General features: G+C 45.8%; 1 protein-coding gene across 1 annotated transcript in view; it reads left to right on the top strand.

Moving 5' to 3' along the window:
* Positions 1-18144, top strand: part of LOC146822222 (uncharacterized) — a 563188-nt gene that overhangs the window by 108463 nt on the left and 436581 nt on the right. The window contains exon 7 of the mRNA XM_085609987.1: positions 4681-4824. Within this exon, the coding sequence (XP_085466113.1) occupies positions 4681-4824 (144 nt within the window). The remainder of the gene's footprint in view (positions 1-4680; positions 4825-18144) is intronic.

Here is an 18144-nt window from a genome sequence, read left to right as displayed (position 1 = left end):
CCCCTCCTGTCTCAGGGCACTGCTGGGAGTGATAGGCACCCACCCCTCCTGTCTCAGGGCACTGCTGGGAGTGATAGGCACCCACCCCTCCTGTGACTGGGCACTGCTGGGAGGACTCTGCACTCACCCCTCCTGTCTCAGGGCACTGCTGGGAGTGATAGGCACCCACCCCTCCTGTCTCAGGGCACTGCTGGGAGTGATAGGCACCCACCCCTCCTGTCTCTGGGCACTGCTGGGAGTGTTAGGCACTCACCCCTCCTGTGACTGGGCACTGCTGGGAGGACTCTGCACCCACCCCTCCTGTCTCAGGGCACTGCTGGGAGTGATAGGCACCCACCCCTCCTGTGTCTGGGCACTGCTGGGAGGACTCTGCACACACCCTTCCTGTCTCTGGGCACTGCTGGGAGGACTCTGCACCCACCTCTCCTATTTCACAATATGTACGCTCATAACATACACGGATGTGGGTATGCTCCATGCATACGCGGGTGAGGGTACGTGTCGTGCTTACACTGTTGGGGTGGGGGGTACGCTCCATGCATTCGAGGTGAGGGTACGTGTCGTACTTACACTGTTGGGGTGGGGGGTACGCTCCATACGTCCGCGGGTGAGGGTACAGGTCGTACTTACACTGTTGGGGTGGGGGGTACGCTCCATACGTACGCGGGTGGGGGGACATGTCGTACTTACACTGTTGGCATGGGGGGTACGCTCCTTGCATTCGCGGGTGGGGGTACGTGTCGTACGTACAATGTTGGCATGGGGGGTACGCTCCTTGCATACGCGGGTGGGGGTACGTGTCGTACTTACACTGTTGGGGTGGGGGGTACGCTCCATACGTACGCGGGTGAGGGTACGGGTCGTACTTACACTGTAGGGGTGGGGGGTACGCTCCATACGTCCGCGGGTGAGGGTACGGGTCATACTTACACTGTTGGGGTGGGGGTACGCTCCATACGTACGCGGGTGGGGGGACGTGTCGTACTTACACTGTTGGCATGGGGGTACGCTCCTTGCATTCGCCGGTGGGGGTACGTGTCGTACGTACAATGTTGGCATGGGGGGTACGCTCCTTGCATACGCGGGTGGGGGTACGTGTCGTACTTACACTGTTGGGGTGGGGGGTACGCTCCATACGTACGCGGGTGAGGGTACGGGTCGTACTTACACTGTTGGGGTGGGGGTACGCTCCATACGTCCGCGGGTGAGGGTACGGGTCGTACTTACAGTGTTGGGGTGGGGGTACGCTCCATACGTCCGCGGGTGAGGGTACGGGTCGTACTTACACTGTTGGCATGGGGGTACGCTCCTTGCATTCGCGGGTGGGGGTATGTGTCGTACTTACACTGTTGGCATGGGGGGTACGCTCCTTGCATACGCGGGTGGGGGTACGTGTCGTACTTACACTGTTGGGGGTACGCTCCATGCATACGGGGTGGGGGTACGGTCCGTACATATCCGTCCCCACACTATGTGATGCTTGTGCGGGCTGTACCCAGGCCTTTGCCACGTGGGTACGAGCCGTCCCGCCATTGTTGGGGTGACGTAGGTGTGGGCGTGGTACGACTCGTACCCACGCTCTTAAGGCGTGGGTACGGGACGTACCTGTCTGGTTGTGTTGCAGGTTCGCGTCGTCAAGAACTTCCGTTGTGGCGGTCACTGGCTTAGCTGGACACGCCCCCACCCCCTCGTAGTGACCAGGGCCTGGGAGTCAGGTATGTCCAGGGCATGTGTGCTGTGTGACTTTGGTGGGGGTTTTGTGGCCTGCCCCTGGTCCTCCCCCCCCCCTTTCCCCCCTCCCTTTGTTGTTCTGACCTTCTGCGGCATCTGCGTCGTAACCTGTAGAGGATGTCGACTGCTATGAGGGCCGGGATGACACGTAGGTTCGGGTCCATGTCTGTCCGTCGCATACGGGTACTCCTTGTTCGCGTCGTCCTGTCTGTCCGTCGCGTACTGGTACTCCTTGTTCGTGTCGTCCTGATTTCCCGGCAGTTTTTGGCTGCCGGAAAATATTCACCGTGCGGGATGACGGCGGTGCGAATCGTAATTCCTGGTTCGAGAATGGCAGGCTGCGTGCGTCCCGACGTCAGGTCGGCGCTTTCCCGGTTCGCATTTGTATGTTTATTTTCGTCGGTCGGGGTTTTGTACGATTCGTACGGAAATGGTGTTTCCGTGCGAATCGTAATTCCATGTTGGTAGATTTTGACGACCGGATACGCGTCGGACGGAGAATATGCTCCGTCCGACGGTTCGTACCCGGTTTTTAACGGATCGTGATCGGCGCCTTTGTGTATCTCAGGGCTATTTTTACCTACAATTGTAAAAAGTCATATTTCCAGGTGTATTCATTGGATTTTTGTTGTTTTGGTTTCATTTTATTTATTACATTTTATCCTATTCTTTAATTGATTTGCGATTTTTTTAGTATGTTTTCACTATATTACTGTTAAAGTGATGCATACAGTACTTTATACATTGCGTCTAAGTTAATTCAAACTGCTTTTGTGCAAGGCTACCAGATGATTAAGCACAAGTTTATTTAGTGACTCTTGTGGTTCACCCTGGCAAGGATTGTGTATATTATTTGAGTGGGGCTTCCACTACTTTCAACTAATAAATCAATTTCTTACACATAGGTGCCGATTCCAATCCTGTAAAACTGGGTACGAATGGTCGTACGGAGCGTATTCTCCGTCCGACTCGTACCCGGGAAAACTACCTTACAAACCAGCAAGTACGATTCGTACAGAAATACCATTTCCGTACGAATCGTAAAAAACACAGACCAGCAAAAAAATACCTAGTATTCTGATCCTGGACAGCGCGTCCGCCACGTCCGCACGGAGTCAGGCAGCGTTTTACGGACCAGCAAGTACGATTCGTCCCTACGTCATTCCGCACAGCTATTTTTTTACGGCAGCTTAAAAAAGCCGGAAACATGAGTCCAACGCGAAAAACGAGCCCCGGTACGCGACGGACAGCCATGGACCCCATCTTACGTGTCATCCCGGCTCTCTTAGCCTACGACCTGGTGCACAGAAACCGACGCAGACGCCGCAGAAGGTGAGAACAACACCCAGGGGTCAAGGGGGGGTGAGGGGCAGGAAACATACCCCCTAACCAAAGTAAAACCTACAATATTGAGGACATACATTACCTCCAGGGTCTGGTCACTTCGGGGGGCGTGTCCACCAATCCCTGCGTACCGCAACAACGGAAGTGGACGTGTACGCGTACCCCTATGGCAACACTACAATAGTGCTACTCACCATACTCGCACATACATAGCGTGGGTACGGTCCGTAGCACCATATTAGTGGTGCCGTGGGGGTACATGTGGTACGGACTGTACCCATGCCCTCAGAGCGTGGGTACGGCCTGTACCACGCATACCCCTACATCACCACTACAATGGTGGTACGGCGCTGGGGTACGGTGTGTCCAAATACGGGACTGAGGTACCGTGTTGGGGGACAGCGCTGGGGTACGGTGCATCCAAGTACGGGGCTGGGGTACGGTGTTGGGGTACTGCGCTGGGGTACGGTGCATACAAGTACGGGGCTGGGGTACGGTGCTGGAGTACGGTGCGTACAAGTACGGGGCTGGGGTACGCTGGGGTACGGTGCGCACAAGTACGGGGCTGGGGTACGGTGTTGGGGTACGGTGCTGGGGTACGGTGCATACAAGTACGGGGCTGGGGTACGGTGCTGGGGTACGGTGCGTACAAGTACGGGGCTGGGGTACGGTGCTGGGGTACAGTGCGTCCAAGTACGGGGCTGGGGTACGGTGTTGGGGTACGGCGCTGGGGTAAGGTGCGTACAAGTACGTGGCTGGGGTACGCTGGGGTACGGTGCGTACAAGTATGGGGCTGGGGTACAGTGTTGGGGTACGGCGCTGGGATACGGTGCGTACAAGTACGGGGCTGGGGTACGGTGCTGGGGTATGGTGCGTACAAGTACGGGGCTGGGGTACGGTGTTGGGGTACGGCGCTGGGGGACGGTGTTGGGGTACGGTGCGTACAAGTATGGGTCTGGGCTACGGTGGTGGGGTATGGCGCGTACACGTATGGGGCTGGGGTACAGTGCGGACATGGGGGGGTACGGTGCTGACCTACGGGGGTATGGTGCTGACATATACGGGGGGAGGGGGGGGCTGTACGACTCGTATCCTGGGCACAATTTTCCCCGGATACGAGTGGTACTGCGTTGGCTCCGTACGGGTAATTTTCCATGCGCTTGTGTATTAGGAAGGGCGGTACGGATCGTACTTGCGCGCTCGGACTTCAGTTTTATGATTTGTACGTGAAACTGTCCGGCTCCCTCTCGTACCCTTTTCCCGAAGCGATTCGTACTTCACCAGTTGTACGGGACTTGTACGATTCGTACGTAAAAATATACGGATACGAGTCGTACGGGAACATTTTTTACCCGATCGGAATCGGCACCATAATGTCATTATCTGTTCCTTTCATAATCAAGTGCACGGTTGGGTTTTTGTTACCTCTCAAACCATTATAAATTGTTGAAATCCCTGTGTATATTAAAATGCACTTTGTTTACTTGACTTCTTCATCAATTGTGATGAATTTATAACATTCTGCTCTTCCCAGCTGCCAATCAGATTTTAAAAGTGTGCCTGAAAAATAATAATCTAAATTAAAAAACATACTTTTTTTCTCAGTTACAGTGAAAACAGGAACATGCCCACCACCACCAGCCCAGTGTGGGTTCCCACTGCCTGCAAAGCAGTGCGAAGATGACCGTGATTGTCCAGGCAGAAAGAAGTGCTGCTCCCAGTGTGGGATAAAGTGCACTAATCCTTCAGGTGTGGTTTGGTCCATATTTTGTATGGATGGAGTAATGTTGGGGTTTGGTAAAAGAATTACCCATGCAAAAGTTTTTCAGAGCTTCACCTTTGGACAGAGATGTTTCATGAATAGGGATCAGAAATAGTGTGCTTCGATTTTGAGACCAGAGCTGAAGTGCCAGGTCAGGCACAGAATTTGAAGAATATTAACCCACTTGTAGCTCATGGGACTGAGCTGAGTCTAAGTTCCTGGTTGTCATGGCTAGAGGGAGCTCTTATTCAGGACTTTCAGAGTAACTCCAACATCCACAAGAGAAAAGGGTCTGGATATTATGTTCTTGGTGTGCTTAGATAAAGATAATCTTGAGTTTCAGCAATTTGACCTCCAACTCACCAGATCCGCAAGATCCAGTCAAAGAGTAGGCATGTCGACATGTGAATTGATTTTATTCAATGATTCTTAGGTGTGGGTGTTGGAAGCTAAAACAGTGTGGCTACAAATACAAGACATTTTCTTATTGTACATTAACAATGTAATCAGAGTAATGGAAGGCAGGATTACAGGTGAGTCCACTGATTTGTGTTTGTGTTTTTTCAAGTGTTTATTCACCAATGCCTTTTTTTGCACACACAGTGAATGCTACCATTTTAGCCTATAAATAATATGTGCTGTTAAAGTAGATGAAAATCCGATTTTCAATTTAAGGAAAGTTAAAACAATAGGCAATAGTCGTAGTCCTAATGGTAATATCCAGGAAGTAGTAACTAACAACAAGTGCCCTCCCATGGGCCCGAATCAATCAATCAAGTGACTTGTAAAGCACTACTACTGACCCGAAACGGGCTCCAGGTGTTGGAAACACATACCAGGCTGATTGAGGCTGACACATTCCACTGCGACAATGGTCTGTATTTTGCTTCTCAAAAAGGATGAGGCAAGCTAGTGAAGGGCTCCAGCGGCCTAGTAGCATATCACAGACTGAATATGATCCTAAACCGTAGAGAAAGCATCCCATTGAGCTTCACTCTATCCCTGACTTCATCCAGTTAAGTGAAATGCTGTAAACATTTCGTGTTTGTCACTAGGGCTGATGTGGATACTATACTTGTCTTAGGTAGTTCTGAGATTCTTTACCACAACGGGGCCTATTATAAATTGTTTGGTTTTTGGCCTAGAATCCTCCTCATCCCCACTAAGAGTTGCCGATACTGTGTGCATCACTGCATCTGGTGGGGCAGGCCTTATTCTCAAATGAAAGATAATGGAGAATAACACCTGGGAATCAGTGGTCCCACACCGATTCCTATATATTTTATTCCATTCTTACTTCAGACTTATCCATCTTTCACGTAAAGTCTCTTGATGAAATAGTTCCAAACCATGGTGATTGCACATTTGTTGCAATTTGGTTGGGGGGGGGGTAACTTCGGTTAGCCCCCCCCATCAGGATTACCCATATACTGATAATGAGGCCACAAGCGGTTTACTTGAAATGAAGTGTTTAGATGTTTATACTATGGGACTGACATGTGACATTGTTTGTGTTGTACTCACTACAAATGAGCAAATCAGGCAGATTTATGAAATGAAAAAACAAACAAATGAATACATGAATTTAATGTAGAGTGTGTATAGTGTGCTGTCCCAAAAAAGATAAAGTCAAGGCTCATCCTAGGTGATTTCCACATCACATGTTTACAATAATCCTGATAGCGAGGTGGCTTTTCTTCTGGTGGGTGATAACAAGAAGCTAATGAGCAACCATAATAGGATTACATGAGGACAAAGAGTCCCCAAGGCAGTAGTGCTGTCACTTCCTACTATGTTTTTTTTTGGTGCACTGACATAATATCGATGTAAAAAATATTGATGAAAAAATATAGACTGGAAAAATATAGACTGGGGAAAGTGCTGGATAGCGGAGGGGTCAAAATTACTATTCCCACTCCAGTGAGTGCAACAGTAGGGAAAATTTTGGATAGCTCACGCACACGAACTGTCGGTCCTGTTGGACCTTCATGCTCCTGATCTTCTTTTTTTAACTGAGACCTGGTTCTGCGATGACTCCCTTCCTGCCCTTCTATCCACCTTACCGACCTCCTATTATGCCCTTAGGGCGGATCGTCCTTCAGGCAGAGCCGGGGGCGGCGTGGCGGTCATCGCACGTACCGATCTCCCTTTTCAAGTTCTATCCTTACCCATTATTGCCACCACCGAATTCTTGGTGATTCGCACAGTTTCCACCTCTCCCCCTCTAACCTGCTTCCTCACCTACCGTCCCCCCCAGTCCCCCCTTCAGTTTCTCTCTGACTTTTTGGAGGTCCTGGCCACCATTACAGTCAATAATTCCTCCATCTTGCTCCTCGGCGACTTTAATTTCTGGCCCTCTGATCCCGCCGAATGTCCGTCATCAAAGGAATTTTCCGAAACCCTTCACTCTCTCAACTTCATATCTCATGTTCACTCCCCCACCCACATTAAAGGTCATCGGCTTGACCAGATCTGGTCCCTGAACTGCCCCGTGGAATCACTCTCTATTTCCCCCTGCCCTTGGTCTGACCACCACCTGATTTCCTTTCTCCTTCCTATTCTCCCTCCAGCTAAGCCCCCCCGCCCCAAAAACATCTGGGTCCGATCATGGGGCCGTGTCAATCTTGAGAATCTCTCTTCTCTCCTTACCCGTTCTCTCCCCTCTCTTCAGGGCCTTACCACCGCCTCCCAGGTTGATGCCATAGATCAATGGCTATCCCTCAGCCGCGACTCCGTTGCCCCGCTCAAGCGCATCTCTTCCAAATGCGACAAAGACGCGAATCGGTGGTTTAATAAAGAGCTTAAAACCACCAAACTAACAGTCCGCCGCGCAGAGCGGGCTTGGAGGAGAAACTATTGCCCCACTCTGAAACTGGAATACACCAACATCCTGAACCAGTACAAAAAAGGTATCTTGGAGGCTAAAACATCTTATTTCTCCTCCAAGATTTTAGCAGCAGAGAACCAGTCCAAGGAGATATTTACCATCGTTCATAACCTGGCTTTTTCGGACAGAACCAATTTAAAACCAGTCCCGTCTGAAGAGCTCTGCCTCTCTCTCAATGATTATTTCATCCAGAAAATTGCAACCATCAAGTCTAACATCCCTCCTCCTTCCCCATCTTTTGATGATCCCCGATGTCCTCCCCCCAAAGGCGCACTGACCATCTTTCCTCCTATCACTCAGGAAAGTCTGATCTCTCTGGTGCCTTTGATCAAATCTGGCTCCCCGCACGATCCCTGTCCTGCCCACATCCTCCGTCACATCTTCGTTTCTTGCCCAGACCCTCCCCTTCACCTCCTAAACAGCTCCCTTTCTCAAGGCATAGTTCCTAGCTCCCTGAAATCCGCGGTAATCGTGCCCATTCTGAAGAAACCGGGGGCAGATCCTTCTGTCCCAGCCAATTTCCGCCCCATCTCCCTTTTACCATTTCTGGCTAAAGTGCTCGAGCGCCACGTCACCTGCGCCCTGAGTTCCTTTGTGGAGAAGCATGGAGCCCTTGCCCCCCGCCAAGCTGGCTTCCGCCCCGCACACTCTACGGAGTCCGTGGTCATGTCGGTCCTAGACACCCTCAGGGAGGGCATGGATACCAATCAGCACCAGGCCCTTGTGCTCCTCGATCTCTCAGCCGCCTTTGATACAGTGGATTACAACATCTTACTCTCCCGTATCAGGGCGGCGGGGATCGGGGGGACTGCCCTGGTCTGGTTATCCTCCTTCCTGAGTAACCGCACCCAGGCTGTCCGCCTGGGTGATTTTACAGCGGACATCCGGAAAGTTCAGTGCGGGGTCCCCCAAGGTTCCTCTCTTTCTCCCCTTTTGTTTAATTTGTATATTGCCCCTTTGATTTTTTCACTTCAACAGATGGAGGTCACCGTATTTAATTATGCGGATGACCTCCAGCTGGTCTTTAATCTTTCTTCTCCCTCTGCTATTCTTAATTTCCAAACTGTCATGCTCCATATCAGGGACTGGATGAACCACAACCACCTTAAACTCAACCCTGATAAAACCGAGTTGGTGTTGACGGGCGGCTCATCCAGCCCCTGGTCCCCTCTTTTCTGGCCCCCCTCCCTCGGTCCCTCTCCTGCTCCTTCTTCCTCAGTTAAAACATTAGGCATAAAACTTAATTCTCAACTCACCCTTCACTCCCAGGTTAGCTCTGTGGTATCTTCCTCCTTTCTCTCACTGCGCACCATACGCAGGGTGTCCCGCTTCTTCACTTTCTCTGCCCTCAAACTCATTATCTTGGCCATGGTGGTGTCCCGCCTGGACTACGGGAACGCCCTGTATGCCGGCATCCCTGCATACAGTTTGCGTCGCCTACAACAGATACAAAACCAGGCGGCCCGCCTGGTTTTCAATCTCCCTAAATTTCATCATTCCACCCCACTTCTGAATTCACTACATTGGCTCCCCGTGCGAGCAAGAATCCAATTCAAGCTCGCATCCATCACTTTTCTAGCCAGATCGGGTTTGGCGCCAGCCTTCATTTCCTCTGAGATTGTCTCATATACCCCCACCAGGGTTCTACGTTCCTCCTCCCAGTCCCTCCTCACCATCCCACGCTTCCGGAGAAAGAAGTGGGGAGGATCCAAATTTGCTATTCTTGCCCCTACTCTCTGGAATTCCCTTCCTCTTGAACTTCGCTCCATCACCCTCTATTCACAGTTCCGGAAATGCCTTAAAACCCACTTATTTACAAAGTCCTTTGAATAAACGCCCCCCCTTCCCTCCCCGCCTATAACCTCAGTCCCCGTCAGCCTTAGCGCCAAGAAACCGCTGGTATACGTGCGCTCTAAAAACACTTTCAAACTCAAACTCAAACTCATAGCGGAGGGGTCAAAATTACTATTCCCACTCCGGTGAGTGCAACAGTAGGGAAAACTTTGGATAGCTGAGGGGTAAAAATTACTATTCCCACTCCAATAAGAGCAATAGTAGGGAAAGTGCTGTATGGCGAGGGGTAAACATTGATATTCCAACTCCAGTGAGCGCAACAGTAGGGAAAGTGTTGGATAGCAGAGGGGTAAAAATTACTATTCCACATCCAAAGAGTGCAACAGTAGGGAAAGTGCTGGAGGGTAGAGGGGTAAAAATTACTATTCCCACTCTAGTGAGTGCAACAGTGAGGAAAGTGATGGATAGCAGAGAAACAAAAATTAATAATATCATTTAAAAATTAAAAGAAATTAAATAATCTCAAAAATAAATAAACGATGTTTAAAAAATATCAGATTAAATATATTAAACATTCACATTATATATATTAATTACATGTAACAAAAAGGTTCAACTAATATCTAAAATAAATAAATACATTTATATACAATATTTATTTAAAAGAAGCAAATAATACCAAACAATTTAAAAAAAAAAATCTTAAATGTATTTATTTTATTTCCTACCCTATAACACCACACCAATGAAAAATGTTTTATTTAAATTTATTTCCATAATTAATCAATTAAAAAAATATTATTAATAAAAAAATGATACACATTTATTGAAAACGCATTCTTTAACACTATAATATGCACTACACACACCTAACATGAATTACACAATTACCATAATTAATTACTAATACATTGATTTTAATTACTTAACAACTAATTATCGATTCATCAATAATAAATTAATTACTTCCCACCCTTCCCACCATTTACACCTGTAAACAACACACACCTAAAATTAATTACCCAATTACCATAATTAATTACTAATAATTAATTCAAAATAATTAACAACTAATTATTATTTCATCAATTAAAAATAAATTACTTCCCACCATTTACACCTGTAAACACCACAATACACACCTACAATTAATTACCCAATTACCATCATGAATTACTAGTTAATTTAAAATAATTAACATCTAATTATTAACTCACCAATTAAAAATAAATTACTACCATTTTCATCTATAAATAACACAACACACACCTAAAATAATTAAACAATTAACATAATTAATTGCCAATTAATTAATTAAAATAATTAACAAGTAATTATTGCATAATTAATAAAAAAATTGATTTACACATTTAACACTATAGCATCTCAATTCAACAATTATTAATAAATACAAATATTCTATACATGTACTATAATTAGATTACTTCCCACCCAATTCGCCTATGAACCCAAAACCTGCTGCGGAACTAAAAACGCAAAATTCAAACAATTTTGTTTTCATAACTACTAACATTTTAAAGCATATAATAAAAATACAAAAAATTCTTATACAAAAATACATGCATCACGCACATATAAAATATATACTAAAATACTTAACATTAATAAAAATCGATATTTTAACATCTTTATTTTTGCAAACGATATTAAACAGCGATATTTTTTATATCGATATTACTTACGCAAAGTCAATATTCTTGACCACGATATTTTGTCTGTCGATATTCTTGACCCACAATTTTTTTGCCACAATATTTGTGTAGGTCGATATTTTTTGAGTCGACATTCTGTCTCTGCAACGTTTTCTTTTGTATTTATCTTATTTCGAAGACAATCTAATCCGGGGAATCCAGTTCCAGTGCAATGGACAAAGTGTTCCTTTGGTGCTACACCGCTTCCGGACACTCACTTGTTACTCCCCCATGGGACACGCTGTTCCTTTATCCAAGGGTTTACTACAGCTCTCCTGAGATACAAAGATTTACTACAGCACTCCCTAGATTAAAGAGCATACGACAGCTCTCCCGAGATACAAAGGCTCACTACAGCTCTCCCTAGATCCAAGAGCTTATTACAGCTCGCACTAGACCTGAAGGCTACTACAGCTCTCCCTAGATCCAAGAGTTTATTACAACTCGCACTAGATCCAAAGGCTTACTACAGCTGTCCCTAGATCCAAGAGCCTACTACAGCTTTCTCGAGATGCAAGGGCTTACTACAGCTTTCCATATTAGCAAATTATAGAGGGTAGTGCTGGTTTGATTTTCGCACCTCGTAAGATATATACTGTGGGTATAGTGTAATTATCTATAGTGATATAATGGAGGATGGTGCTATTTTGTTAAGAACCCCCTAATACCCAAGGTGTTATTTACAAATTGGGACTAGGACCCCAAATGCTATGCAATATTTATAGGACTGGAAGCCCAAGCACTCATTTTGTTGTCACAACAGTATGAGATACAAACAGTAAGGACCAGTTTATTCCAGTTTGTTCACACATGTATATTGTTGTGTTCCTCTGTACATTTAACTTTTATAGAACTGAAAAGAAAAAAGAAAAGAAAAAAAAAAAAAATATATATATATATACATTTATATATATGTTTGAACTGGGGGTCTCTATTTGGCTGAGGTAGGAATCTTAGTCCAAATAGGGACCCTTGCCTCTAGTCAGGGTAAAGAGACACACCTTTAGATAACCCCTGTTCACCCCCTGGTAGCTTGGCACGAGCAGCCAGGCTTATCTCTAAGGCAATGTGTAAAGTATTTGCAATCACACTCCCAGTAACAGAGTGATAACACCACAAATGGACACCACACTGGTTTCATAAAAATACCAGTATCGTTATGACAAGCATTTGCAATGCAATAGGTCTCGTATTTACTTGAGTTTGAGCTATTGGCATTGTAAATGACACTGCCTTTTATTTATGTTTTGGTTTTTAAAACATAAATATAAGGCATTGTCATTTACAATGCCAATAGCTTAAACTCGTGTAAATGCGAGACCTATTGCTTGCAAATGCTTGTTAAACTGAGCAATGGTTTTGTCTTTGCTTCAGGGACAAGAGAAGATAAAAACTGTGTGTGCGCCAGAGAAAGACATAGAGAGAGAAGTAACGTTGTGGAGATGAAAATGAAAGAGAGGGCCAAGGAGGAGTGGCAAGGGAGAAAACAGAAGAGAAAAAAAGAGGAAAAGTAAGAAAGAGAAAAAAGGAAAAGAGGAAAAAATAACAGAGAGTGAGATAGAGAAAGAAAGATGAGACCAGGTTAGTAAGAGATGTGGCAAGTGTAATTGTCATGCAGCCAGTCGGTGTATATATGTCATAGTAAAAAGAGAGGAGAGAGTTTTACATACATGTTGGCACTGTAACAGAAATTACACACTTTTGCTTTCGTGCTCATGGTAAACAAGGCACAGATTTTCTTTGTTTTCACACAGTGCAGCATCCAAATTCAGTCAGTCAGTCATATTAGCTTTATTTAGATAAAAACATATCTTAAAAGCTGCGGAACAGAGATTAAAAAAGTACATTGGTACGAAGTGCAAAACATTTTGTGATAAAATAATTGGCAATAACATTAAAAAGTAATATATACAAGATAAAAACATTTAGAAAATACAATTCAGTAAGTGCAAATGGCTCATAGCAGCAACAAAATGTAAGTGCTAGCTTTCAAGGTTCTCAATCTAATGTTCCATGCCCAGCTCAGGAATTTGGCTAGACCGCACGCATATAGGATTCGCGGATCAGATCTTAAGATGCGCAATGCCACAAGGTAGCTACGGGTACCCAACTCTCTACAGAGTGGTTTAAGCCATCGTTCCCTTGGAGCTTTATAGGCTGGGCAAACGAACATGACATGGGCTATTGACTCAAGGTTGGCTTTACAGTTCGGGCATGAGGCTAATGTCTGGTAGGGAACCTTCCATCGGGCTGTCATTTCACGAGTAAGGAGCGAGCCAACCCTGAACTTGAAAAACAGAGCTCTGTCATACGGTTTTTGGATGACATGTAAGTATGGTTCATAATAGGTAGTATGTTTATGTTGCATAAACTCCTCAGATAGTCTGCCTACTTTAGAATAAAGAGAGCCCTTTTTACAGACCCAGGACCAATAAACTTTCTTGAGTTCTACCTTTGGTGGGGCAGTTCTATTTATCCACGCCTCTTTAAGACCAAGATCATACAACAACATTTTTAGGTCCTTGAGCCATTTAATTTTAAACCAGCCATACATGTTCATTATTTCGCCTAGCCCTGATGCATACTTTGCTAATTCTGGGGTCTGCCAAAGTCGGGCCCATAGTAAAAGGGGGCGGAGTCTAGCCAAGTCTCTAATTGAATGACACCCTAAATCTTGCAATAGGGGCCTGGTGAGGGTCCTCGGGGGCAGCATCATGAGATCTTTTAAAAATGTATTTTCTGACCTCACAATTTGGTCTAGATTGGAAAAACCGCATAAAGGGCTGAACTCACTCCTCTAGCCTTATATATATCAATTGCAGGAGCAATAGGTTTACTTGAAGAAGCGCGATGCTCTTTGAGTATTGCTCCTGCTACCCTTTTGTGATTCAAGAGCATTTTTTGTAAATGGGTATTCTACAGCATGGACTCGGAAATACGGTAATCAAACGTGGTAACCTTCTCTAGCGGGACATAGTTTAATGCAGGTGGAGTTCTAAGGTTCTTGGGAGGGTTCAGAACCAAATACTTACTTTTCTCAGAGTTGATAATCAATCCTCTATTATCACAGAATAGCTGGAAGCTGTCCAACAAACCCTGCAGGCCCCTCGGGGTTTTGGAAATAAGGAGGGTGTCGTCAGCGAACAGGAGGACAGGAATTTTTTCGTCCGCCAGGGCTGGTGCGTCAGATGGTATTTGGCGCAAATGCTCCACCACTTCATTCACATACAAAGAGAATAGGGTGGGAGCTAAAACACAGCCCTGGCGGACGCCCCTGTTCACTGGTATTCTGTCCGTCTTCTGTCCTTGGGAGCCCCCCCTAACCTGGGCGTAATTACCTTCATGAAGACGCATCAGGAGATTTAGAATATACTTGGGGACCCCCAGGTCAGCTAAGACCTTCCACAGACGCCCTCGAGGGACTAGGTCAAAGGCAGTCTTTAAATCTATAAATGCGAGATAAAGACTGCCTTTGCCTATTTTGACGACCTTCCAGTAAAGGAGGATTAACCTAAACACCTGCTCAATTGTCCCTATACCTGCTCTGAAGCCCGCTTGGTAGTCGGAGAGGATCCGATTATCATCTGCCCATTCCAGGATTCTCTCCAACACCACCCTTCCAACAACCTTTTGCACTGAATCAATTAGGCTTATTGGGCGGTAATTAGCAGGGTCGTCCCTAGCGCCCTTTTTGTAAATAGGGACCACCTCTGCTCCTTTCCAGGAGTCCGGTATCGATGAGCCGGTGTCAATGGCATTAATGAGAATAGTAATAAATTTTGCCCATTTGACGGGATCTGCCGGAAGAAGATCTCCGGGAATGCCATCTGGGCCTGCTGCCTTGGCTGGAACTATACGCCGAATGGCGGCTTCCACTTCCGACTCGGAAAAAGGATAGATGTTTGAATCCCCCAGGCCTATTCTAGGGTCTAGCGAAGTATCTTTCAATGGAAGTTCCTCTGAATTAGAATAAAGGTTCAAAAAATGATCATACCAAATGCAACTTGAAATGTTACAGGTAATTGATTCACTATCAGGCCGTGCCTTAATTCTGATAAGATTCCAGAACCTGTTTGCATCCTTCTCCAGAATGGCTGATTTTAAATCTTGCCAGTACTGTTCTTCCCACTCTTTTTTGGCACTAGACACTACCTTCTTGTAGTCCCTCCTTGCTTGCTGGATTGTAGGGAGCGATTTGCTTTTAACTGCCGAGACCAGGGCGTTTTTTTTTTGTCTGCAAGTTTTGGTGTACCATGTATTGTTGCTATTAGGCTTCTCACACAGTGGACGGAGGCCTGCTCTAATAGTTGGGCAAAAGAAATTCCGAAGGGTACTAATTGTTTTTTCATAAATTTCAGGAATTGTCTCGATAGCACTGGGGTCTATAGAGGCCCCTCTTAATTCATCGAGAACCTCTGCCACAGTTTCTCTAATGCCACGTAATTTCCTTTCGTCCAGGAGAACTCTATGCCATTTCAAGTACCTATTACAGTTAGAGGGAATTATTTCCCTTGTTGTCAGTAAATATTCTAAATCAGGATAGCCAGGATTAGGTAACCATGTTGACTTTAGAATTAAAGATAATGGGTTATGGTCGCTATCAACTGTCGGTACAATCATCATATCAGTTAAGTGCTGCCACAGTTTATAGTTCAATAAAATATAGTCGATTCGCGAGGAGCAACCTACCCTATTGTATGTATGTGCCCTATTTTGATCAGATAGTGACCTGCCGTTAGTTGCCCTTAGCCCATATTCAATGGCCAAGGAATTCAATTGGACGGCCAACTTGGTCCATCTTTTTATCGGCGGTATGTTCAGCGGAGGAACTCCCCACTTTACATCGTCCTCCTCAATGTTTAGTACATCCTCGGCAGCGAGAGGCTCAAAAGTACAATTGCAGTCTCCCGCTACCAGGATGTGCGAGTCATAAGAACAATTCGAGAGCTCAGCTTCCAGGGATGTAATTATGGGAGATTCTGCCCCTCCCCTTGTTCCCCGGACATAGACATTGAAGATTTCCAGAGTTCTACCTCCCTGATTTTCCCGAATGGTCAATCTTAAAAGTTTAGGAGAGATACATTGGATTTGTTTGATGGACCAATCCAAGGATATACTTATCCATACCAGTAGCCCACCCGACGGGCGCCCTCTCCCAGTTTGTGCCGATATCGCTGGAACATGGTAAGACACGAAGCCTACTTTATATAACGCAATTATGCTCCACATCTACTGGAATATGCAGATGTTATAGCCTTCAATAAACCTATTCCAATCTGGAAGAGAAAGTTTCCTTGAAAGGCCAGCTATATTCCAGGAGAGGATCTTCAAGCTTGCATTATCCACTCTTGAGGGCCCCTTCTCACCAGGCAATTGAATATGGGGAGGGTTAGATTTAAGAGAGGATTTTATAGTGATAGGGCTTATTACTGCCTGCCCAGGGTCAATATTTCTTTGGGGGGTGTGAAATGAATCAGAATGAAATGATCTAACCTGATTATATGTGCACTGCGGCACAGTAGTGGAAACATTATACATAGGCGATGGTACAGGGTCACATATAAAGGAGATTAATGGTTGAGCAATTCGAGCTGGTCAATCATTATCAAGATGCGACCCTCTAAAGAGCTCAGTGGCTTCACCCCTCAAAATTGGTTCGCCCGTCAGTGGAGAACATCTAAATTGAATGTCCGATGTGGCAGGAGGACAGGTCCTAAACTCTAATGCCAAGAGTCCCTCTACTAAGTGGGGGGACATCAGGGTAACTCGATGGTATCTAATCGTTGATCTGGATGTGAATGTCTAATAGCCTTTACAATATCCTCTCTTATTAATGAATAGCAGCCCCTGACATGTCTGATCCAATGTGTAACCTTGCTAATTAATGAGTCCTCATATTCACGACCCACCACCTTAGGAACATTAACCATAAAAACTGTCCTCCTTGGTGATATATGGCGGGGAAGACATCCTACAGAGGGAACTCCTGGTACTAATCTGTTATATGTATTCGCCTGAGATGTGGGAAGAACCAAAGCAAGTAAAGTACAAGTTGGATTCCTACACTGCGTTGTCACCGGAGACTCGCCAGACGGCCCTGCCTTATGATTTGAAATGGTACACTCTGGTTGATTAACCGCAGGACATGCCCTGCCAGTCTGTTTGGGGTTTTTTATTAATACATTTATAGACTGGGGAGCGGGTAAATTTAGTGACATATGTTGCAATGCTAGTATTTCCAGAGAGGCTTTTAAATCTATAACTAGGGCTTTCAAGTCCCTCACCTCTACTGTTAGTGAGTTGATGGTTGATATCAGGGTCGATGTCCCGCTACTTGTATCCAATCCACCCCCTATTTGAACGTCATTAGAGGCTTCCACTGGGCCATGAATTGACAGATTGTCTGGAGAAACTGGTTCATTGGCCAAGGCCGCAAACCTGTTGGAGCACACTAGTACAATAGGCTCCAAATGGCTCAGCCTATGCTGGGCCAAAGACTGAATTGGTGACTGGGGGGATGGAATAATTTCTGGAGGAAGATTAACCTGTTTACTGCTTGAACTAGGGGGTTTACGGAACATCTCTGGAATATGTAAACAGGCTGACTTAGAAGATTTACATTGATCATCCTTCTGGCATACATTTATTTCTACATCTACAACAGAATCTCCTTGCAGTATATTTTCACAATCCTCAACAAGAGTTTCTATGCGGTCAATCACATCAGTTTTTAGCATCTTCTTACAACTTTTCTTTACTTTCTTAGCTTTCCTGGGGCCCTGCGTTGTATTCATTCCTGCCCCCCCCGCCCCCTCCATGGCTTTCCTTTTGCCCATGGAAGTATTACCCAAAGGGCGACGTTGCAAATCCGTAGTCCCTCTGAATTTACCAAGAAAAAGAGGAGGGAAAGAAGA

This window comes from Triturus cristatus, chromosome 6 (genome assembly GCF_964204655.1).
Source record: "Triturus cristatus chromosome 6, aTriCri1.1, whole genome shotgun sequence".
In the NCBI taxonomy this organism is placed as follows: domain Eukaryota; kingdom Metazoa; phylum Chordata; class Amphibia; order Caudata; family Salamandridae; genus Triturus; species Triturus cristatus.
Note: the sequence above shows the minus strand (reverse complement) of the source record. Positions and strands in the feature narration are given on the sequence as shown.